A 25,189-nucleotide genomic window follows, 5' to 3' on the forward strand; every position below is an offset into this window, starting at 1 on the left:
CAAGCCCTGCCGAGTCCAACTTCTCTCCCTCTGCTCCCGGCATCAGTTAAGCTCTCCTCCTTATCGGAGATCAGGGAAACCTGTTTAGGATTAATTCATAAACAATCTGCTCCAGTGTCCACTGCAGAGCTTTCCAGGGGCTCAGACTGCACCCCAGAGAACCATGGGGGCGGATACAAACAAAGAATTCATACATAGGGAAAAAGAACGGGAATCTGTCCATCTGACTGCTAATCTGTCTAGATTTTTCTGGCTCTGTCTGTAGATCTGTCCTCCCTGTGTATACTATATCTGATGATTTGACTCTTTGGTTTACTTGTTGGACAGACAGATGGATTGATGCATCAGAGACGAGCATTCTGAGGCAATGATCAGAAATCTAATCGTATTGTAGGTGTTACTGCTGTGCTGCTTTCAGTGTCTTCATTACCTGTAATGACTGCTGTAGAATTGTGCTGGACTATTCATTTAACAGAGAAGTCCCTACCCCAGTCCTGGGAACTAACTTACATTACTGAACCCATCATTTATCTATTATGATACTTGTTTATATCTAAAATGATCAGAGCATAGAAATGGAATTAATCTGAACTCCTTAAACACACAGGAGACTGTCTTTTAACTGTCACATTTTACATGTAATGTCAGATCTCCAGCTCTTCGATAGAAATAAAAACACATGTGATTTAACGGACATAATATCTGGCCAGTATCCAAGAAAGCCATACAGTAGTTACCCAGTTCACCGTTACTGGCTAGTGAATATTAAAGCATGAAGTTATTTTAACCTGCTTTGACTAATCTCCATTGTCATGTCATTTACCAAACCACTTTATACCATACTGGGTTGTGGGAAGCCGGAGCCTACCCAGCAAGCAACAAGCTCAAGGCAGGATACACCCTGGGTGGGACGCCAGTCCATCACAGGGCCAGTGCAAGCCAATCATACATGGGGACAATTTGGAGGCCACGGTAAAGGCCGAGCAGGGAAATTTGGCCTGGACACTGGGAGAACTCCCTTCTCTTATCGAGAAATGACCACTGCAAGTCAGGACCTCGGTTTAACGTCTCATCCGAAAGACGCCGCGAACTCCTGTATAGTGTCCCCGCCACTATACCGGGGCATTAGGACCCACACCGCTGGTCCTACTTACACCATGTCCAGCAGCAACCTTTGTTTTTCCCAGGAGGTCTCCCATCCAGGTACTGACCAGGCTCAACCCTGCTGAGCTTCAGCCGGTATCCAGTTAAGAGCTGCAGGGTTAATCTCCATTGTCGTCATCACAAATTAATAATTGGGGAGAGTTACGGTGGCTTAGTCTGTCTCAAGAGGAAATGAAGTACTTGCGCAGTCACCATGACATCCCAGAATAAACAGAAGTGAAACTAGTGTACGTCATGGGTTTTCACTGCAGAATGTCTGTGATACTCACTCGCACTACAGCAGGCATCGTGGTTCATCACGATAAAAGCAACGTGATTGTACCATGCCCAGCTCTGATAGAATCCCATAAGGCATGATCACGCCAAAATAAAATTACCAGGCGGTAACTCTGCTGTTTTCAGCGGCATCGAGGCCCTATTTCATGTCTGAACCTCGTTCAAGATCACAGATGAAAAAAAGTAATTGTGTGGATGTTATCTTTTAATAAATTTGAGTTGATTAAATCCAGCCTGGGCGTCCCAGTGGCCCTGAGGAATGGAGTCCAGGGTTCGAGCCCCAGAGATCCGATTGGTCTTGAGCAGTACCGGGACAGTGGCCAAGCCCGGGTCTGGACAGACACGCCCCAGTAGGCTCTTTAACCAGCTCCTTATTCTCTCAGAACGATTCCCCCACTGAAGAGAATTGCAGATTAGGGATCATTGGGAATGAAAATCCTCACAGCTTGTAGCTCTCAAGAACCACAGCTGGTCACGCCTGACTTAATTGAACTAATTAACTCACTATTATTGGTCATTCCTCACATGGGACCCCTCTGGTTTGGAGAGAGCTGTGAGAGACTCTGCAGCAGGGGTTCCCAGTACTGGTCCAGGGTGCCCACACACCTACAGGTCTTCATCCCAGCTTGGCTTCATTCCACCAGCGAAGCCTGAATTGAACAAGCGAATGGCTGGATTGGGATATGGGCTGTAAGTTTTTTTTTTCTTCTACTCTGAAGGCTATGCATTTTGTTTCACTTCTGAAATGCGATATTTAAATGGCAACCTCTAACACGTTTTAATGCTGAAATCCATTAAAACAGCTCAAACGGATCTCAGTGTGCAGTGTAGGAAGAGCTGAGAGCTGGCCTTGAAGAAAACCCAGTGAGAGAGGGCGTCCGGTCCCAGACAGCGTGAGGGCTCTTCATTGCCAGCGTCCTACATACAGACAACGTGCGCCATTTATCATCCTATCTGGAGCTGGTGCTGCACTCCAGACACCCTTCCCGAAGTTATTAAGACCCCCTTTACCGTCTGCCCTCGTCTTATTGAAACACTCCCGAGTTTCGCTTTGCAGAAATCCGGGGTCCTGGCGCCTTCTGAGGGACGCATCTCCAGCGAGAACGTCGAATTCCAGGCCAGCAGAAACAGGATTCCTCCGCCACTGGGGTTTAAAACGCTGCAATACACGCAGAGGACATGAGGGTTTCTTGTTCGTTTGGTTTTTGTTACAGCCGCTCGAACTCCGTCACTGAAGCCGGCTAGCGGGGCCCTGTACTGCGACAGTGGGCGACCCGCAAACACCTGGCGTCGCCTCTACGTCCGCTGGCCACTGCGCCTATCCCAGTAGCCTCTCGGCTGGGCTAAATCCGTCTAGAAATTACCCCTATTGAAAGTGAGAAACACAGGCCGTGTGTGTGTGTGTTTCTCCGTGCGTTCGCCCCAGCTCCTCGCCAGGAAACTGACAGAACAAGCTCCTGCACAGGAACCAGCCCCAATAACACTGAGCAGACGGGAAGCAAATATCGACCTTGGTCATTTATTCAAAACCCGTGTTACACCAGCGGGCGTCGGTCTGATTTCTGCGAGCGGGGGGTTGTTAGTAGTGATGGAAGAGAGACGACACTAACTTTAAATTCTGACGAGACCGTGAGGAGTATTCATCCCGGCCAGGCTAACTCTGGAGAAGACTGTCAGGGCTGGGGGGAAAATCGTTCAAACCGAAATTATAGAAACATTTCACCCCATCGTTTCCGTTATTTCCGCTCCGGGCGCCGCAGGTGGCAAAGGAGAGGAACGCGGGGTAAAACTTGACGGGGAGGAAAAACACAACATTTCGTCCGCCACCGTCACTTCCAGCTTTAAACTTGTTTAGCGATTGTTGCTGTTTCTGCTGAGCGCTAATTCAGCTCTTGAATGATGCTCAGTTTCTGTCAGGAAAGACTGCGCTAGCAGGGCGCTCGCCAGTTTCAGTTTTGACGCACACGACCCACGCCTTTGTCTTACACTGACTTGCGGAAATGTGTTTTTTTTTAATACCAGCACATGAAAATTAAATTGTAGCCCAGGACACAGCAGGAGAGGGGCGGAAAGACGACAAAAAGAATACTTTAGAACTTGGTTCGGAATATAAATGATTTTTGGACTGGGGTGGGGGGAGAGACGCTCAACACGAGTACAGTACTTACAGGGAGTCATCTGTCACTTGTGCGGCGTGTGAGCGCGTTTTAACAAGATGCTACCGCTGATAATGACAGGCTTTACTCGCCGGAAAGAGAGTCTTTAAACCGCGCTCGTTCGCTTTATCAGTCCCTGGGTATATATTCTATTAGGGTTACAGGCGACGTTTTTCACCATGTTGATCAAAAGGATGTTACTCGCTCTCTCGGGGACGTCTCTGACGCTTTTCCTCGTCGTGCTTGTGGACCTGCAATTGCGCACGGAGGAGCGACTGAAGCCGGGCACCGCTGGGGGTCTCGGCGGCTCCGGCCCCAGACAGCGCCCGTCGGCGGAGCTCACCCGCCCCGAGAGCCACCCGGCGCGGCCGCCGGCCGGGAAGTCGGTCCGCTCCGCCCAGCGCCCGGACACCGCCGCCGCCGCGATGAACCGGAGCCTGGCGGACCTGGAGAGGCAGATCGAGGACAGGAGGCGCCGCTTGTCCGAGCGCGCCGGGCAGCGGCGCACCCCGACTCCGGCCCCCTCGGGCGCCTTGCGGCTGCAGGACGTCTTCATCGCCGTGAAGACCACCGAGAAGTTTCACAGCACGCGCCTGGCGTTGCTCCTGGAAACCTGGATCTCGAGGACCAGGGAACACGTAAGTGTTGTTGTTTTTTTTTCATTGCTAGAATCATTACCAGCTCGGAAACTCGGATTTGACCGTGCTGGATTATCACGGGATTTCCAACGTGAAACAACATAGAAACTCGGAAACAAAAGCGAGCTTTATCTCCTTCAGATTCCGAGATGTTGGTTATTGCTACAGTACAATGGACATATTTTCACCTGGACTGCCTCCCGAAAGTAGCGCTATATAATGACATCCTTGGGCCAAGTACAGAAAACATTGACTGTAGAAGCCCATTCCGTTTTCCCTTTCGAGAAGACAATCAGGCACACAGCTTTAATCTTCCAAAATGCATGCTGAGTGTCCCTGCAGAAACTTAAATTTGCTTTTGCTTTTCCAGTTCAAAGTGGGGATTTTTTTTTCTAAGATTAAAACACAGTACAGTACACGGTACATGTAGGGCCCTATTATCTGAGACGCACTGTATTGCATCTTCATGAATTTTGTTGTTGCTTAGTCAATTCAATGTACATAAAATCGTTTTTGGCAAAACTCTGGATAGAAGAGGAAGAACTTCATTCAGTGCAGATTATTAGAGCAAAGCACAGAAAGTAATTAGCTTTCAGATGACATGAAGCTACCCAGAATTACGAAGCTGGTTTATCTCCGTCTCAGTCTTCATCTTCTATTGCTATATTTCTATCGGTCCTGGGGCTGCACAGGCTTCTTCCTAGGATAATGGGGAGGATGGGGACTTGCCTTTAGATGACAACATTTTTCAAGATCGGAACTTTTAAAAATTGAGCATGGGAATGCTCAAGAGCCGGCCGCACAGGACAGTGGTTTGTGATAAGGAAACGGGAAGGTTCTGGGTAGGGCGTTTGGTTTTTCGCTGTACTGCTCGTTAGGGAGGGACTGGGGTGGGTCCAGTGTCCGAGAGCCCTGTGACTTCTGCAGCTGCAGCTGTCTGTCCTCCCCTCCTCCTCCTCCTCCTGTGTACGTCCGTCCAAATCTTCAGCTTCAGGGCCGTGGGTCTACAGGACACGGTGCTTGGATTGACCCCCTTACTCGACCCAGTCAGACTGAGACTTCCCCCCTTTGTCTGTCACACTTCCGAGTGAAAACGCCATAACAAGGCTCGCGGGAGTCCAGCCCTGCAGAAATGGACCGCTCACCCTGGAGTTCCAGGACTGAGCACGCCGTGTTAACAGAGGAGCTGAAAGCACGCATTGCCCATTTCAGACTTGTCACCTTATTCCTAGTAAATTTGCATGTGCAGGTGCGTGTTATTATAATCAGTATCAACCCTCCTCCCCCGGCCTGCCATAACAGAAGGAAAGCTGAAATATGAATATGTCCACGCTGGTTTCTTATCCCCTTGTCACATTTCACCGTGTATACCTCATTCCAGGTGGCTACGCTGACTGGTTCCCGAATTCGGAACTGCAGGCGTTCATGCTCAGTGATTCCTCTGGAGGAGAGCTGTCTTTCTGGACCTCAAACGGCACTTTTATGATTTGTACAACAGCCTGCGGCCGGTAAACCGTGCTTGAATTGGCTCTCCTATACAGGACTAGTTTGCTTGTCTGTTTAATTATAGCAGTAGGCCCGATGCCTTGTCTGCGCCCTCGGTTGCGGGCACCTAACAGAACGCTGAGCTGAGCTGTTTCCTGTTATGACTGCTTGTGTTTCTTGCAAAACAAAATGGCCACTTCCTCCTCTGTGATTGCACTTCACCCTGCTGTGTGCAGCACAAACGTCCCTCCTAGAGAATCGCTTTGTGTGTGTGTGGTGTGTCTGAATGGAGAATACGATGAATCGGGGGACAAAATTGGCAGGAGGTTGTCAATTAGATGACGTGAACGTGTCCCCACACTGAAAGAGTAAGATGGGATCATCTTCTGAAACTAATAAACATACCCCCTAAGTAGTGAGTCAGTGTAATATGAAGGAGAGAATATGGTAAAAAGAAACTTTACCCAGCTATCAGCTATTAATTCAACAGGTGAGGGCCTGTTTTGAAACTCATACTCTTTTTATAACAAGATCTATTTTTCTTAAAGATTCACTGATGTATAGTTTGACAGTATGTGTTGAGCAGCAGCTCACACGCCTATAAAATCACTACTGATTACCACTGGAGGTCTGTGAATTGACAGGAATTGTTTCCTTATTGCTGCAAAATATAAAATCACCAGTGCATGATCAAGTGTTACAAAAGAACCAGACAATCACTGTCAATGAAAGTTGGTACAATTCGACACTGTTGCTGCACATTCTTCCACTTAATGTTACAAATTAAGTAGAGGAGGAATGGCTGCTGTGTGTCTCCCAGCTGGGAGTGCTGGTGCAGAATGATCACTGTGTGTCTCCCAGCTGGGGCTGCTGGTGCAGAATGATCACTGTGTGTCTCCCAGCGGGGGCTCCTGGTGCAGAATGATCACTGTGTGTCTCCCAGCGGGGGCTCCTGGTGCAGAATGATCACTGTGTGTCTCCCAGCTGGGGCTCCTGGTGCAGAAGGATCACTGTGTGTCTCCCAGCTGGGGCTCCTGGTGCAGAAGGATCACTGTGTGTCTCCCAGCTGGGGCTCCTGGTGCAGAAGGATCACTGTGACTCTCCCAGCTGGGGCTGCTGGTGCAGAATGATCACTGTGTGTCTCCCAGCGGGGGCTGCAGTTCAGAAGAGGGTCCCACTTCAATGGGGAAAGTGTTCAGGGGATCCTTAAGGGTGCAAAGGTCTATACTGTCCATCCAGTCCATTACTGTAGCTGGCGTACTGATGAGCAGCGCAGTGTCAGTTGTGACAACAGTGTTGGAGGTTCTCCTTGATTCTCGGGTTGACTGGAGGAAGTGCAGCCGTGCCAAGAGGAAGTTGTCACCGCAGACCGACCCCTGTTAGAGAACGGAAACCGTTGTGAAAGGGAAGTCTGCAGCTCAGGCCAGAACAAAGAGCCCGTTCCCTGCTCCCGTGTTGACTCACCAGGGCTCTCTGCGAGTCGCACAGCACCCTGCCTTATCGCAAGTGCCCCCCCCCCCTCCCCTCGTCTTCCACTTCTAATGAAACGCTGTTTGTTTTCATGAGGCCCGGTCGTGTTTTGTTTAACCGAGTCGCGGTGTTGTTTTTACAGGGCTGTGATCTCGCTTAACCGACCCTCATCGTTTGAGGAGGGCCATGCCGGCGCTGGCCAGTAAAGGCTGTATTCCTAGACCTAGAAAACCCGGGACATCCGGGAAAACACAAAGGAGGCTAGGAATAGCAGCCGGAAAAAACAGGGGAATTTAATGACGTCGCATTTGGCTCTGCCCTGATACCCCCCGGGTTTCCTGTTTACACAGGTAACCAACTGACCTCCTGCCTGCATCCTCCTGCCTTCACTGCTCCCAAAGAGCCCCGATCTTTTATTTTCTGCCTGCTCCCATTCCTCCCCCCGGATGGCTTGTGTATCCCGATGAGTTTCACCCCGATCCCTCCATACATGCCCGATTGGAAAGCCGCTGGTCTGAGAATCGGCTGCCACCAGCCAGTGTCAGGCACATGGTGCTGTTACGTGTGACGCCGTGCCTGGGCGTGTGTGTGCGTGGGCGCACATCTGTGCTCCTGAGCACGTTGCGGGCATGCATTAGCCTGCTGTGCGTCCTGGTAGAATTTTTTTTTTCCCCAATGATCTACCTGATTTTGAAACGATTTAAAGCCTTTTTAGAGAAAGGGGCTTGGGAGGTTTCCATTCTGTACCTCAAAAAGATGCTGGAGTCTGGGCCATGACTTTCCCTTGACTAGCTCCCCCTTCTCTCTGATTGTGCTTTTATTGTCCAGTCCAATTGCATAAGTATCTTCCAACACATGTGTAAAAATCAAACGTGCATCTCTGAACGACTAGACCAGATCACAGCCTCCGATATACGTCTGCATGCATTCCTTGTACAATCAGCCGAGTGGAAAAATGGCCTTCACATACACAAGCCTTACTGCAGGCCTGCCTGAAAGAAGCTGCTGAAAAATTGAATTTTCATGCATTCTAATAATGGAGGTCAGATGCAGGGTCCCAGAAAGTTCAGTGTTTTTTTTTTTTTTTGTGGCACTGATCCATATCCTTCTGGAATACTGGACGATGTTTAGTGGTAGTAACAACATGCAGCCTTTTTCCTTGAATTCAAGGAAATTCCAGTCAGAAATGGCCCGAGTTGGGGGAGAGGTTAGGGGACGACCTTCTGGCTGCGGTGATAAGCAGGGGTGGTGACCACACTCAAAAGCCCTCGCTTTTCATTTGTTTAACCTCTGACCTGTTTTGTAGTCCTGTAGAACGACTGACGGTTAGTAAATTGTCTCGCCTGGTTTCTTTGAATTACTCTGCGCGAGATCGGTGATTTGTCTTCATGCGGTGGGACATGGTCTTCCCAGCCGATGGAATCCGAGATGAGAACACGGCGCACGTTGAATGCATCAATCCTGAGCGTTTTCAGGGCACAGCAGTGACGTCCCCGACAGCTTCTTGGGGTGCCACACAGCAGTGTTGGGGTCTGGGGAACCATTCTGCATGATCTGCTGCACGTGGACTGGTATCAATGCCATTATGAATTGGGTTCTCTGGCTATTATAAATTGCAGTAAAAGGGTGATCCCTTGATTATTTTCCAGTGGAACATTCCGGAGGGAACCCGGAAGGATTTTAGCCATGTGTATTGTTTTTTTGGTTTGAGTACAAATGAACCGCGGCTCTATGCTCCCCATCACATATCGTATTTTGTTTTTGCAGACATACATCTTCACAGACAAAGGGAGTGAAGACGAAAGCTTGAGAGGTGAGACTGAGGGGCTTGGGTTCATCTCCTCTTCTTGTTTGTGGGTGCTGGGATACTACCTGATTAGGAGTGTTTGTAAGCAGAGTCATTATGTTTATTAACTTTTTTTTATGAACCTAAGGATAAAGAAAATACAAAAGATACAATAAAAAGTAAAAGAGAAAAAAAATGAGAATATACTGTTTTTTACAGACCGAATGTAGGCCAACCAGACACAGTCCCCCGAGTGTGTTCAGACTTGGGGCCTGGCCTGTGCTATTCAGGTCACGCTCAAACTCCCAGCCAGTGCTTTAAGGTCCTCCTGCACTGTGGAAAGTCTTCTGTGACCTGTGAGTTTTCAATGCCACAATACACACAAGGCAGTAGTCTTACTCATGTGTCAGCAGTCGGGGGTAAAGGTGTAATGGTGCATAGGGGTTACAGGCGCTTGGCTCTGGTTCTAACCCCAGATGATTTCTGTCTTAAGGTTATAATGCGGTGATCACCAACTGCTCCTCGGAACACAGTCGCCAGGCCCTGTCCTGCAAGATGACGGCGGAGTACGACGCCTTCATGTCCTCCGACAAAAAGTAAGTCCCGTTTCTCCAGCCCGCCGCAGGATGGGTAGCCAGCACTGCCATCTCATCCGCTCGGAAGACCGATATCTGCAGTTCCAAGAATCTCCACGCCACATCGCACGCAATCCCGATCCCCGCCCTCTGACACCAGCTCTAACCTCCCCCCCAGACCCAGAGCACAGCGCCACACGTTTTAAAAACCCAATCGCTTCTGAGCAGCAGTGATGATTGTTTTTGGAGTTGTGTCACGCATAATAAGTAGGCAAAGAGAGATCTGCTTCTATATTGTACGCGTCGCCCGTATACTTCACTATAAGTTCCTTTCATTACAGACAGCGCTGCGGAAGACTGGCGTGATACTTGCTTTTAAAACTTGCCAGGAGTTACGGAGACTTGCTGATGCGTCTCTAATATAATATAGAGCTATAGATACTGGTTTATTTCCAGCAACTCTGCAGTCAATTTATGGACTTTCCAGATCTCTGTAATGAGGAAGAGAAGGCTTCCCCTGAGGGCTGCAGCCCTTCAGCTGAAACCAGTGATGAAGGCTTTTAATAAGGGTTTTGTAAGTCTGGGAAGCCCCTCAGGTGTGCTTAGTAAAGACAGCACAGTTTTGTGCAATGTGTTACACTCGGGAGGTAATGAGCACCAGAAACGCAGGGCCTTGTGAAGATGATAGTATCAGCAGATTTGGAAATCGGTGCTGAGGACTAGGGTTTCTGAAGCTTCAGAAGGCGATGAAGAGCAAGGCTCCCACAATAGCGCGCGCTGTGGCTGCCGTCATCCAGGTGGGGGCTGCACATTGGTGTTGGTAGTGGGATTCCCCGTTACCTGTAAAGCACTTCGAGTGGAGTGTCCAGAAAAGCACTATAGAAGTATAAGCAATTTATTATTTTTATTATTGTTATTGTTATAATAACAGTGTTATTATGTGTTTTGGGGCGCAGGTGGTTCTGTCACGTGGACGACGACAACTACGTCAACCCCTCCGCGCTCCTGGCCGTCCTGTCGGCCTTCCCGCGCGACAGCGACGTCTACATCGGCAAGCCCAGCCTGGACCGGCCGATCAGGGCCTTCGAGCAGCTGGATGACAACAAGACGGTGTGTCTCGGGGCCCCTGTGTCCGCATTCTTCATCTCCTTTCCTCCTGGGGGAATCCTCCCTGCCGGCCTGTAACCATCCTGGCAGATTCAAGTTGCCACCAACACAAAAATGGACAATGACAACGAGCCTCCCTCACAAACTCCATTGCGACCAATTCAGACTTCAAGAGCAAGTAACGGGGTCCTGACAAAAACCACCCGCTGCACGAACCATTGGAGACTTGGTCATTATCGCAGCTTATTTCAACTGGGCCCGTTAAATGCATAATTCGTTTCTCTGCTAAATCTGCACGAATGCAAGCGATTTTCTTTTTATGCGTTTTTGCAGACTTGGCAGAAGTGCCTAGCTCCCCTGTAAATAGACGTTAAGGTCATGCAAATAACTTTGTAGCCATTTGTTAGAGTAGAATTCTCTCAAAGAAGGCCTGCTCTATTTCATGAAGTCTGTACCTTTTTCAATAAAGCAGTGATAAGCAGGGATAATCAGTGTATGTAATCAGGGAAGGGCAGTGAATATCAGATCCATTTGATTAAGTTTTATCTAAAGGTTTTGCTATTTAATGTCTGTTTTCTGAAATAAGTATTGCAACTTGCTTGATTTGGGGTACGCTTTTGCTGATGTACACGATTGGTAGGACTAGAACTTGGTGTCCTGCTCACTGTATGAGCACAGAGGGGACTGGAAATCCAGCAGCCCTGCATGAGACACCAGTCTGGTGTCAACGTCTGGTATCCTAAGGAATAAACCCCCTGCATCCTCTCTCCTCTGTTGCAGAGAGAGGTGCGTTTCTGGTTTGCGACCGGCGGGGCTGGGTTCTGCTTGAGCCGCAGACTGGCGGAGAAGATGGCACCCTGGGCGAGGTAAGGGGCCGGGTCGAATCAGGGGAAGGTGTGGGAGCCGGGGGGCTTAGCTCCCTCACCCCGATTTCCTCTGCCCGTGCCGGATTTCTTGGGCCGCACTGAAAATGTGGCTCCCGCTCCAGTCTTCCAAGGCCAGAATCCTGTTTTTCTAGGTCTCCTGCGATCTTGAATGAGAGTTATATTTGTGCAGTGAGGTCTAGGAGGAGCAGAGAGAGTGGACCAAGACCCGCTGTTTTGTAGGAATCGGGGTGTGTCCCCCCCCCCCCCAGTGCAGAGCTCCTGCAAGTGTCTGTGTGAGATCTCGGAGCTTGCGTGGGAAGTCTCTCCAGCCCCGTTTCCCACGCTTTCGCCTGTGCGCGTGCTCTGCCCAGGTCGGCCCGGGATGAGGTCTTGTATCACCTGGCCTCTCGTGGCCGTATCTTTTCCAGCAACGTTCCCAAGCTCAACTCTCCTCTCCGTGGGCCGGACAAGCATGCTCTCGATGCTGACGCCCTGCTTTTTCTTTACCCCCGTGTCTCCCGTGGCACAGCGGCCCCCGGTTCGAGCAGTCCTCGGCCGCGATCCGGCTGCCCGACGACTGCACCGTGGGCTTCATCGTGGAGCGGAAGCTGGGGGTCCCCCTGGTCCACAGCCCCCTCTTCCACTCGCACCTGGAGAACCTCCTGCTCATCACCCCACAGCAGATACCCTGGCAGGTTGGTGACAGCATCCTGTCTGACACCCTGTACCCACTGACTGCATGCTGATTAGAGCAGGGCGCCATTGAATGTGTTGGCTATACCAGAGCACATATTTTTCGAATGACTACTTTATGATGAACTATATGGTTCCAGTTAGCCCAACTGTGCGAACACATATGTCTCCTTTGCTATGATAGTGCAGCTACGATGCTGGACCTGTGCTTTCTCTGCATCGTAGCCTAAGTGCATTTGCAGTATGGTGTGTCTCGTTAACTTGAGTGTGTTTGTGTGCAGGTGACTCTCAGCTATGGGATCTTTGAGAACAAGCTGAACAGCGTGGAGCTGAAGGGAGTCTTTTCAAAAGACACCGACCCTTCCAGGTCAGTGTGTGTGTGTGTGTCAGAGCATCACCTAGTGGTCAAACAATGCCACTTCAATTTCCACTGCAGGGAAACCTGTCCACATGTTGCTTCATCTGTCAGAGTAACACACCTGTATCATTTGTCATTGCTTATCCCCTCACGTTTTTGATTTTTACAACAACTGGTCGGGCACTCATTTTTATAGCTGTGTTCCCCCGTAATTCATCAGCACTGCCTATTACTACAGCCCTCGAGGGAGAATAAGGACCTCTTGCACAAAGTCCTGGTTTACAAAAGGGTTTTGGGAGAACGGGGCATTGCTTCAAGATGCTGTAGGCAGTACTAATGCACAGTTCTAAGATATCCAGGATAATTGAAGCCCACCTAGTCTTGGCAGGATTGGTAAGAGAGTTCATGGGATGGACATTTCAAGCTCGTCTGGATAGGAATGGTTTCTGACCTGCTCCTGTAATGCACCGACAAGCATCGCGCAACGCTGCAGCCCCCATGCCTGCTCTCCGAGACCAGCCTTCAGCTGCTCCAGATGCTCTGTCTGTTAAGGCCCGCGCCCAGGTTAAAGATCCAGACCGTCCGCCACACTGTGAGCAGCGCGTTTGCTGAAAGGAAGTCACATGGCTGTTTCACAGGGTTACGATTGGCTGATTCCCCGGGCCTGTCGTGAACAGAACTTGAGGCATGTGTGCTGAACGCAGGGTCTGATCAGACCACCAGTAAGCCACATACACAGGACAGTGGAGGGTAGCAACAATCCCGGCGGAATTCATAATCCCACGTTCCTTAATGGCCCGGAACAACTGCGTCTGGATGATTCCACCTGGTTAATTAATTGAACAACCCTGATCACCTTCCAGACCTCAAGGGGTAGTGAGTAGTGGTGGCCAACGTCTGGGTTCGATCTTGCAAATGGATCGGATCAGCACTTTTGTTTGACGTTTTACAGATGTTGGATTACTTACAAGTGATGAATAAAACCAGCCAGCACACCGTGAACTGATCAGTACAAGCTACCGAGCACCTGAAATTGGACCAGACTGAGTCAAGGTGTCAGTTCTGAGGTTTCAATACTCTGAAAGACAAGCTGAGGTTTATTCAGCTCAGGATTGCGTTGAAAACCAAAGGAGAGGAATAAATTAGCCTTCTTTGTTGAATACACAGCAAGCTGTAAATACATCATTCTTTTATTATAGATTGTAAAGCAGAATTTGAAGATAAATGCAAACAATATCTCTATACTGTAACTGAAGTGATGGACATCGACTGAAAATACAATTGCACTGATACTCCGCTCTGTCACTTTGCAAATTTAATAGGTTCGTAAGACTGCTATGTTCTGTGCAAACGTTTGACAGAAATCAGGGAAATGGATGTTTAACCGTGTATCCTGTCATAATTCCAGGTTCAAGACAATCCACTGTCTGCTGTTTCCCAGCACCCACTGGTGTCCCCGACAGTATGCACTTTGACCCTGGTGCTCCTGGACGACAGCGTACCAATCCTGGGGTCCCTAGTGCCCGGTGAAAGACGAGAGCCCTGGCTGGAAGGAGACTCGGACCAGGAACACTGTTCCCAGTAAAACAGGACATGAGCTCTTTGGGAACGCAGTCCGTTCTGCGGCTTCCAAGCATGCGCACAGAGGCGGGCCCTGGCGGCTCAAAGGTGACGTCTCCCACAGCTTCCTGCGCTGCTTCCGGTTTGCCAGACATTCCGTTCAATAAAGATCGCGTTAATCTTCAGGGGTGTGACGTGACTTTCGTGCGAAAGGTGGGTTGTAAGGTCCTTTTTATTGGGTCATCGGGTTGTGTGAAAATGAGGGGCGGGAGGAGCATCGTCTTTTATCTCCATTTTCGAGAACGGTGCCAGTGACGCCCGAGTCCTGTTTCTAAAATACAATGCCTGCATGCAACATTTTGGGAGGTTAAAAAAAATTAACCAATGTCTTGATATACTGCAGCGTTGATCAACGGCACCTCGAAGTCCTCTAATTTTGCAAGAGCGTGACGAGCAGTATTTAGCCCTGCAGACGGCGAAGACAGCAGTAGGCATGTTCGCGTCGCCGCAGTTGTCTAATAGTGTTCGTCGCGGGTTGGCGCGACGGTGGTTCAACACCCCGCCTGTACGGACGGGAACTGGATGGAGACGAATATTCTTTTTACAGTTTGTAGCTGAACGTGCACGCTGCCTCTCTTCCTGCTCTCCCCCGTAACCAATCCGAAAACACAGCAAGTCACATCACCGTTAACCCATCCCCACACTGAAACGGAGAATTCTGTAGAACTGAAAATATTTGAAACTTCTTAACTACATAAAACAACACTAGCAGACCCTAAGCTTACAATAGTAGCCGTTTCAAAGACGAAAAAACGTTTTCTCTTAGTCACGTGTACTGGGCTGCAGGCTCGCTCACGGAGGCGCTCCCGGGCACGTGGGGGGTAGAGAGAGGGGTCAGAAACCAGAGAGGAAGTGCATTTAAAACCAGGAAGGGAAATCACTTCTTTACACAAAGCGTGGTGGGGGGGGTGCATCAAGCTGCCCCGCCGTGTTGTTTTAGCCAATAACCTGGTTTCAATGAAGAAGCAGCTGGATGAAAACCTCAGATCAATTATCTCACGTCGGCTGAAGACGTCGAATGCTCCCCTCTACCTTTCAAGACTTCTTGCATCTACCAATAAACCCAAATTAAAACCGATGGCATCCTTGCACGTCACCATCCCTTCTACCCCCGTCATTAGCATTCACAACCTTTAAGGGTCGATGCGTTGATAAAGGTTCCACTTCAGCAACATATGAGCTCGATCAAGGGTTCAGGCAAATATCTGAGCTCAGCTCGGGGGCAGCGGGCGCCAGCAAGCGGGCAGGCTGCAAGAGTCGGGCGTCCTGTGGGATGAGTCCGGAGGGCAGCTAAAAAGAGAGCTACTGTAGATCAGCAACATCGCTTAGACCGCTGGGGGAAGTGTCACGTCCCAACGTAAACGAGCTTTTCTTAATTGCCGCGCGGGGGCTGGTGTTATCAATCAGGTGGTGTCTGGGGTGTAGAGAAAAAAAGGGGCGATTCTACCGCAACTGAACTGAAAGGGCAGAATCTCTGCTGGGCGCCTGAGTTGCCGGAGCACACGGAAGCCAGAGGCGGCTGGGTCTTACCTGTTGAACCCCTGAGGAGTCACACAGCCTGAGGTTTGAGAACAGACCGCCGTTAAGTGAGTTTACACTCTGCCGAATCTTTCTTAACCCCCGCCGGAGGAATCTGTTGTTATAATCTCTTCTGCCTTTCCTGGCGTTTCGAGTGAAGGTTAATCTTTGTGTACATTTTTTTTTAATAGTAGATGTGGTTAGATCGTCAAACTGACGCACTGACACCGCAAATTGATGAGCGGGGTTTTCGCGGCCTGGTTTGGTAAACGCTTGCGGTGTGTAGCCGCTCCCCGGTGTGCGATTAGCGCGGATGGGGATGTGTACACTGCAATGAATGTGGAGTTTTTTCGGATTACAGGGAAGTGTAATTATGCGCGGTATTACACTGATGATTTCTGCGCTGGGTGTGTTTTTTTTTAAATTTACCCCCACCTATAACCGTGCAGTTTTTCATCTTGGGGGGTGAGGGAAGACGGACGGTAAGCCGATAAATAACCAGTGATGGGTGGGTGCGGATCATTAAGTTACAAGGGTGTCCCTCGCTTGTGGGAAACCCGGAGATGCTCTTTAACTCCTGGAAACCCCGCTGCGGCTGGCCGGCATCTACACGTCATCTCATCTCTCTGCAGGGGCCGCTGTGTTGGGAACTAACCCCTCTCCCAATACTCCACCACCTGTGGGTGCGGATACGAGCCCCCGCCATTGTACAAGCGCAGTGTTCGCGTCCTAATAACATTGCGTCCGTTTTCCTGCCGAGGGACGTGTCGCTAACACTACTCTACCAGATATTGTGCATACACAGTACACATTAGAAAGGACAGGTCTGCTTTCTTTCTTAGAACGATCCTGCGCCTTAGGGCAACCTTGTTGTGAAAGGCGCTATACAGATACATTGAATGGAGTTGAACGATCACTTCGGTAATGGCACATCGCCCTTGATGAGGAGGTGAAGACGGGATGAAAAGAGCACAGACGTCTCTTGCTTCTTTCCTCGCTGGTGGTGTTGATCGGAGGACGGTATTTGTCCCCCACCGGTCCGCTTTCGCGCGCTGACTCGCGGGCAGGCGGGCGGCCGGCCGGCCCTAATGAGCTGGCAATTAGCGAGCGCGCGCACGGCGTGTGATTCATGCCGGAGCGAGGCTGTGCCCGCGTGCGGATAATTCCATTAGCGGTTCATTATTACTGCCATTAAAGCGAGCCTTAAAAAAAACAACAACAAAACAAGAACACATCAACAAACAGCCGAGTTCATTCATTAAAGGTAGTGTCAGTCTTTGAGCCAGCCCCGGGGCTGTTTAAGACATCACGGCGTAAAGGTGCTGCCCGAGAAACGGGCGGGGATGAAGAGCTCTCTGATTTAATCTGGCCTCGGGTCACGATATAAAACCTCTGAGTCAACAGTACACAATTCTCTCAACGCCTGCATATGCAGAAAAGCAGGAAATGCGATCTCGGGGCACTGTGGAAATGTAAACACGGTTTGGTTTTCCTCCATTGTTTCATACCGGTATTTTTTTCTTCAACGCTGTACAAAAAAAGTATAACACTAAAAACATGTCTATCCGGACGATGGGCCATGGAGCAAGCCTATCAGGCACCTGACTGACTGACAGACTATTTGCATGGTATTTCTCTTTTTCTTGGGTGCCTTTCGGATAGGATTTGTGTACAGCCAGTACACCTCGCACAGGTGTGGGTACTGGAAACGCGGGTTCTAAACACTGTGGAAAAGGAGGCGGGATTCCACGACCAAGGAAAATCATGTGAGAAACTGGGGGGGGGAGGGATGCCGACAATGACCACACGGGGGCAGAGCTACATCACTGTAAACGGTCGTGATTGACCCAGAGCTCCCATTTCAAAGCAAACCTAGAATGATTTGATTGAGCTACAGGAGATTCAAAAAAAAAACGCCTAAGCAGAGATGCATAATAAAGGAAGCAATATTATTCACTATCAAGTGTAATAACTGTGTCACTCTATTCTTGAATTTCCTAATTTTGTTCAATATATACTCTTCTAGGGGTGTAACCCTGGTGTCTTGGCCAAATTTCCCATTGGCCCTTACCAATCATGGCCTCCTAATAATCCCCATCTATGAATTGGCTTCATTACTCTGCTCTCCTCCCCACTGAGAGCTGGTGTGTGGTGAGCGTTCTGGCGCACTATGGCTGCCGTCGCATCATCCAGGTGGGGCTGCACATTGGTGATGGTGGAGGGGATCCCCATTACCTGTAAAGTGCTTTGAGTGGAGTGTCCAGAAAAGTGCTATATAAGTGTAAGCAATTATTATTATTATTCCTTGCAAGAGGTAGTGAGGGTGTTCTTCGTGTATTCAGGTAACTTAGCCTGAAGACTGACTACTTCTGCCAGCCACTCCAATCTGTAACCATCTTTTATCTTTTTGCTGTGTCAGCGCAATTTAATAACCAGATCTGCAACGAGGGCCTGACGCTTGTGCAGTCAGAAACGGACCAAGCTGCTGTGCCCTGGGAGTCTGTTTGCCATCCCGGTTGCTCTGTGAAAGTGGTCTGGCGCGGAAGCAGGTGCACTGTGCTTTCAGGAAACCCATCTGCAGCAGGCAGACACCGAGGCCGAGCTGGTATGAATGTGACTTAGCACTTCGATTAAAGCGATGGGCTGGTGGGCAGGCTAATCAATTTCACACAGGACTGTCAAAACACCATCTGCTGGTGCCGAAGTTGCAAAGCAGCTCTCGATTTAAAATGGTAGCCAAGAGCTGTTCTGGCACACCTCAGTGCATGGCCCTGGATGGCTGCGATTGGCGGCGGATCTCGGTTTCAATTTTCATCATCTCAAATCACACACGAGTCAATCTGGGAAGCGCACGCTGTGGTCAGTCGCGGACATTCAACATGGTTTCGATATCCATGATGATGCGCTTCTGAAAGGTGCCTGTAGTCAGTTTGCTGTGGTTTAGTGTCGGGGTTCCTCTTGCAGGGCCTTGGGAACAGGCGTTTACTTTGGGGAACTGCTGTAAAGGGAGTATAATATTCACAGTAGTTCAAGTAGGGGGCTGTGTCAGCATGCGTTGGCTGCAAAGGAACAGGTAAAGGTTTATTCCACACTGAAAGGAAAAGACACAACGTTTCAGCTGTGGAACCTCCTTTAGGAGTCATGTATTCATGTCGAATATTGCCAGGGCTGCTTTAATGAGGTGTAGCATTGCTACAAATTGTTTTGTTCAATCCATAAAGCCATAGGAGGTGGAACTTCATACACTGTCTCTTTCCACTTTTTTTACTCCCATAAAGTGAAAATTGGCAGCAGCTTCGCTCTTATTAGAGCTCTCCAGCCACACATGTCTGCCCTTGACCAATGATACAGGCTTATTTACACATCTGTGCGCTGAGCACCCTGTTAGGATCGAGTCTGAGCTAGCATAAAGCTAGCGAGGTCACACTAATGAGCCCAGATAAGTGTGGAAGAACTGTCCTCGGATTCTCGCTGTGACTTCATTCTGCGCAGCTCGGCCAATGACAAGGCCGCGGGAGAGGGAAGAAATAATATTCATGTCCATGATGCACTGCCCCCTCTTGTCTGAACTGACCGCTCTAACGTGGAAGATGCCTAAACATGTCTGCGTCACAGATCAGTGTTAACTGATGAGCCAAATATAGGCACAGTATTTCACCGCAGCATTAGAACTGGATGAAGACCTAACTGATTTGTTCTTAATGCTCACACTGGGAGCATTTATTCTGTGACAGACCCCACCATTGCACCTTGTAACCTAGATAAGGTTAGATAAAGGTCATACCGACAATTGAGAGCAGGGGCACTTTCCTAAATAAAGGGTTGTGAAAGTTTGGAACAACCTACTCAACCGTGACTATGAGATCTTTGGGCCAGTTATACAGGAGGTTTGAGCCTTATTGTGACCTAGACTACAGAGAAATGTATACCATCATTCCTCAACAAAGCCCTATTACGCAGGCTAATTGCATGAAATCATTTCACAAAAGTTGCGAGGAAGGTTTTGAATGCAGACGAGCAGCAGATCGGGCTCCTTAAACTCCACCTCCGACGGGTCTCCAATCACAGGCATTGAGAATTCACTGCAGGTGGACTCGCACGTGCAAATTTCAAGACCGGCACCTACGGGGACCACAAGCACCTGCAGAAAGCTTTTTCCTCCCGCCCCCCCCCCCATTCCCCCCAGTTCATTCTGTCCCGTCTCATTTTTTTTTGTCTCAAAGAACAGCTCCGACTTAAGCCTGCGTGGGGGAAAAAAAGGCATTTTGCGAGCAGAGTTTTGGATGTGTAGCCAATTTTGTATGATCACTAAACATCTATACCTTATAAACTGGCTTTTACTTTTTTACTACCTGCCTGCGATACCATTTAATGCTTCCACAGTGCTTTCTAACCCTATTACAATCTAGATCGGGGCAACACTTGGCCCTTGGGGGATCCCCAAATCCAGGGGCTTTCCTACGTAACCGCTACAAAAGAGGCCTTTCTAAAGGCCTCTGAGCCATTTGATGTTGATCCATCAAGCTGGTGACAGAGAGGACATCTGAACACTTCAGGGATTAGGGCTTCCTTAATTAAGCAATCAACATGCTTATTTGAAACAGGTGAGATTCAGGGTAACCAGGGTGTTTTTGGATTGGGGCTCCTCAAGAATGGGGTTGGAAAACCCTGATCTCTCTACAGTATGACAGGAATCTTTATTCCCGTCATACTATATTCTTTATGTAGTCTACATTACATTTACCCTTTACCCAGTCTACAGTATATTCCTTTACCTTTCTAGTCTTTGAGCACATACAAAACGAGTTCTAAGCTGAGGCTGAGGCTGAGGCTGAGGCACTCAGTGTTTTATAAAGTCCATTAAAACTCTTTTTGGTAGCGGCCCAGAAAACAAACAAACAAACAGACAACTAAGTCTTCTTAAGTGTTTCTCTGAAAGAGCGAGGCCGGAAACGCAGAAACGGCAGCGAGCTGCGAGGCGCGCGCGAGGCTTTTCCTTGTTCCGCCTTGGCGCGCTCGCCTCGCTGCTGTGCTCAGTTGCCATGGGAACGCGGCAACTGCTCCGGAGTCGTGAGGTAGCCGCGCTCGCACGGGCGGCGGGAGAGAGGTGGTGGTGCGGGGGGGGGCATTGCATCTCCGCAGATAGAATCCGCGCGCGACTGAGGGATTACCGAAGGATCCAGAAACGTCTATCGCGTTTCTCTTTCGCCTTTAAGCAACCGCAAGCTACAGCTCCCTGCCAGAACAAATTAATAACGCATTCTAATCCAGCTGTGGCCAGGGAAGCTGAACCAGGGCGCTTGTGGTGTTTGCGTAAGGTCCCAGCTGCCTGTTAGTTGGTATATTGGACGCCACGGTGTATAATATAACGATATGCATCAGGCACAATACAGATATCAATATTTTCATCCTGTCGCCTCCTTTTGGTATTTTGGTATTCATAAAAAAACTACAGCTGGAATGCCTTACAATATTTCTGCCTTTCACATATAGTTTTTTCATCTGTCTTAAGACATACACAAAAACCTCCAGGATGTCTGTGTATTGCACACGTGCAGACACCCCTTGAGGCCTTGCCAAATACTGTACTTCTGCAAATTACAATTGTACTCCCTTATACTGCTGACAACACCCTTCAACGGATTTTGTTTGTAGCCGAATGTCTGGGTGTCTTGCTCTGTCTGCTGAGGGGTGTCAGCCTTTCCCCTTTCCCCATCATTTCTCTTGTGTTCTGCGTTTAACCTGAACCCCTTTTCCAATTCCTTTGTTCAGATGCTGTGACTTGAGATCTGTACAGGATAAATAAGAGAGCATCGCTGGATTACTGTATCACTCCGATTCATGTTATAAACAATTGAACAGTGTTGCTTTAGACTAAAAACTAATATAAGTCTGAGCTCTATCCATTTTGTTTTTTTGGTTATCATAATACACAGGTGTATTTATGTCAATATAAATCGATATATCTATGTTATATGCTGTAATGCCTTTTCTTACAGTTAGCCACAAGTTTTACAGCATTATATAGCTCTTGACAATAGCGGAAAGCAATAGTAGACCATGTGGATGCAGAGGAAAAAGCACACAGTTGGAGGAAAGAAGCCTCTGGGGGGTCCCAGGCACCCCATTGTGTCAACCATTGTACTCCCCTTTCTCCTTCAGGTAATGGCTTGGTGTTACGTTTAATAATTGTGCATAATATGATAATAATTCCTTACACTTATACAGCACTTTTCTGGACACTCCACTCCACGACCACCAGTGTGCAGCCCCACCTGGATGATGTGACGGCAGCCTGAGTGCGCCAGTCCGCTCCCCCCACACCAGCTCTCAGTGGGGAGGAGAGCAGAGTGATGAAGCCAGTTCAGAGAGGGGGATTATTAGGAGGCCATGACTGGTAAAGGCCAGGGGAAAATTTGGCTAGGACACCGGGGTAACACCCCTACTATTTTCGAGAAACGCCCTGGGATTTGTAACGGCCACAGAGAGTCAGGACCTTGGTTTTTATGTCTCATCCGAAGGACTGGCTTTTTTTAGTGTAGCATCGCTATACTGGGGCATAAGGACCCACACAGACTGCAGGGTGAGCGCCCCCTTCTGGCCCCACTAAAACTTCTTCCAGCAGCAACCTTACCTTTCCCATCCAGGTATGGGCCAGGCTCACCTGCTGAGCTTCAGTGGGCTGCCAGTTGGGAGTTGCAGGGTGATATAGCATCTTAGGTCTAGCATGCTGGGCCTAAGAATCCAGTACCTGGGTCCAGGCAGTGGAAATGAGAAGATGGTACAGTTACGCTGACTGGGCAGGACACAAAGGTGTGAGGTGGATAAAATTGCGAAATACACTCTGAACATCGGCTGTCCTATCAAACAACTGGCTGGGAAAAAAAACAGAGGCTACAGAAAGGGGGTCCTGAGCTTTAAAGGCAGAAACTGTAAACAACAAACCTGATGTACGCAACGTGCGTGCAATTTCGTTACGCATTCCAGTCTACGGTTGCAAAACGCCAGGCCCTGGCCACACATGCAAGCAGAAGCAGCTGCAGGCCACCCAGGGAGCAGGCAGAAAGAGCAGCCGGGGGCGGGGGTGATGGAGAGAGCTGGCCAGGCTGCAGGCGAGAGCCCATGACGTCAGCGAAAGTGTGAAGAAATTAAAATGGCATCGAGCCAGGTGTGCAGAAGAATGGGCCGTCACCGGGCCAAGAACGCACTGGCACAACGCGGCAAAGAAGAAGACCTGTAAGACTGCCAAACATTAACGAAGGTTTTGCAAGAGCAATTATTATGAGCCTTGCTCGTATGTGAGGGGGCAGGCTGATTAATTTCACTCCCCCACCCATAATTATACTAATCATTTGTATTATTTTAATTTGTTTTTACATGCTTTGTCATTTACGAATTCGGAGGTAATATACAAGTGGAGGGCTTTTGTATCAGCTGGCCCGGTTAGCAATTCATCCAGTAGCCCTTGTCCAGAGTTAACGGTAGCTTGTTCAACAGTCCCACAACCCTTTGCAGGGAAAAACGTGCATCCATTTGTTGGTTTTAAAGGCACTTTCACGTAGCTCCCACTGGTGCTTCAAAGCTTGATGCTGAAGAAATCCGCCGCGTCGATTTTGTCAGTGCCATTGAGGCACACGCTAAATTTCGTTACACATTTTACTGCAAGCTTGTGCAATGGAAGCTTTTTGAAGGTGGAAAACCAAAGACTGGATTTTGCAGAAGAATGGTGAGGAAGTGATCCATCGACAAAGCGCAATAATGAAGAGCTCAGTGACGGTCACGATGTCGCAGGTGATGGTGATGAAGATGATTTTGCTGCTGATTATATTGGGAGGCTCTGGAGGAAAACCACTGCTCCATTTTAATATGGATTCCTGATTGCTGGGTTACCTCGTTCCCTAAAAATATCCACCGGTGTGAGCTCTATGGCGTCAGAAGTTTGGTGACCAGGATAACCGGAAAAGCCGCACACAATTGAGAGTACCATTATGGTTATAGCTGGGATTAGTCAACCATCTAAAAAAGCATTGACCAGCTTTATAAGGTTCAAAATCTCAGTGCTGGTTTTTGTCCCTCATCTGTGTTTGGAGTCAAATGTTCTAAAACGACTGAGCAGTGTAAATTTTCATTTATGTAGCGCTGCTGGCTTATAATTTTCTGTCTGTCTGGGGCTGAGAATTCAGGTCGTGGCTGTGTCTTGTCCATAATTGACAACTGTGGTTGTTTCAGCGCAGTTATTATTTTAACAATGTGTTTGTTACTATTTGTCATCGTCAAATGAGCAACTAAACAGTCTCTTTCTATTCAGTTACATTGTTTGTACCACAAAACATTTTCTCTATGTTGTCCTGTTTTTTTTCTTTCTTTCTCCCCACTTCAACTCTGCAAACAGTCTCACTGCAGTCAATTGTGACTGGATGTGGTGGACCAATGTGTGCTGTGCTGTTTTTGTGTCAGGCTATCAGAAAGTAAGTGCTTGCTTGTGGGTGATGGTCTGTGTCTGTGTCATAACTGTATCAGTATCTGAGTTAGTTTATAGGCATTTACATTTAATTTCATTTATGTATTGTGTGTGTGCTCATATCTGTGCTTGTATAAGCCTGCTTATCAGTGTCCATTTGCTTTTTATCGTGTTGTTGTGTCAGTGTGTACATACTCTATATTTCTGTGTGTATCAGTACTGACTAAGCATGGATCACCGTCCACTCGTGTCAGTGTTTTACAAACTATATACATACCTACAGTATGTGTGGTTCACTGCTGGTGTATCTGTATGCACAGTACCTGAATGTCAGTGTGCTGAAGGTATTAGTGTCAATGTGTGCCAGTGTGTGCAATATATGTTAGTACTCGAGTGCCAATGCCTGTACATACATGTCCCTGTTAATGTGTATGTCTACATCAATGTTTATCAACAGCGTGTTTCAGAATCTGTATCATTGTGTGTGTGCGTGCATATCGGTGAGTCACAATGTCACTACCACTGTGCATTTCAGCCTCTGTGCTGAATTAATCTATTAATCTCAATGTGTTGGCTTTCAGGCAGTACGGTTTGTCCCTACCTACGTGTGAGGGTTTGTGAGTGTTAGAATCTATGTGTGCCGGTACCTATGACTGTCGCTTGGTTTTTATGTGCATAGTTGCAGCAGGACAGTTATAACCCACTGGATTACATTGGATTAGCCGTTGCCTGCTGTTTACAGGGGCCCTATGTGCTTAACCTCAGGAACGGCACAGAGACACGCAGACCAGAGGTCTGGAACACAGTGAACACAGCTCATCCATAACTTCACATTAGCACTGCCTTTGTCAGATCTGCAGAGCTGTTGAATACCGAAAGAAACTAACAGGAGTGTTAATCTGAATTTCTGGAACAGATAGAACATCACTTAACAACTCTACATATCTAATAATGGAAGTGTTAATTTGAAGTTATGGATGAGCCATGCTGAATTTCTTTCAGTGCTCAACAAATAT

General features: G+C 48.5%; 2 protein-coding genes and 1 long non-coding RNA gene across 3 annotated transcripts in view; 2 read left to right on the plus strand and 1 right to left on the minus strand.

Moving 5' to 3' along the window:
* LOC107078867 (uncharacterized) overlaps positions 1-25,189 on the minus strand; it is a 42,816-nt gene that overhangs the window by 4,323 nt on the left and 13,304 nt on the right. The gene's annotated exons all lie outside the window — the stretch shown is intronic.
* mfng (MFNG O-fucosylpeptide 3-beta-N-acetylglucosaminyltransferase) lies at positions 1,987-14,319 on the plus strand. The gene is made up of 9 exons (XM_015359562.2): positions 1,987-2,130; positions 2,498-4,234; positions 8,957-9,002; positions 9,469-9,571; positions 10,507-10,660; positions 11,438-11,523; positions 12,053-12,218; positions 12,498-12,583; positions 13,983-14,319. Exons 2-9 carry the CDS (start codon positions 3,776-3,778, stop codon positions 14,047-14,049), a joined length of 1,167 nt encoding a protein of 388 aa, XP_015215048.2. The 5' UTR covers positions 1,987-2,130; positions 2,498-3,775; the 3' UTR covers positions 14,050-14,319.
* The window catches only part of LOC102690345 (protein phosphatase 1 regulatory subunit 29), a 125,298-nt gene continuing 114,809 nt past the window's right edge, over positions 14,701-25,189 (plus strand). Inside the window, exon 1 of the mRNA XM_015359533.2 lies at positions 14,701-15,757. The gene's annotated coding sequence lies outside the window, so the exon portion shown is untranslated. The remainder of the gene's footprint in view (positions 15,758-25,189) is intronic.

This window comes from Lepisosteus oculatus, chromosome 12, assembly GCF_040954835.1.
Source record: "Lepisosteus oculatus isolate fLepOcu1 chromosome 12, fLepOcu1.hap2, whole genome shotgun sequence".
In the NCBI taxonomy this organism is placed as follows: domain Eukaryota; kingdom Metazoa; phylum Chordata; class Actinopteri; order Semionotiformes; family Lepisosteidae; genus Lepisosteus; species Lepisosteus oculatus.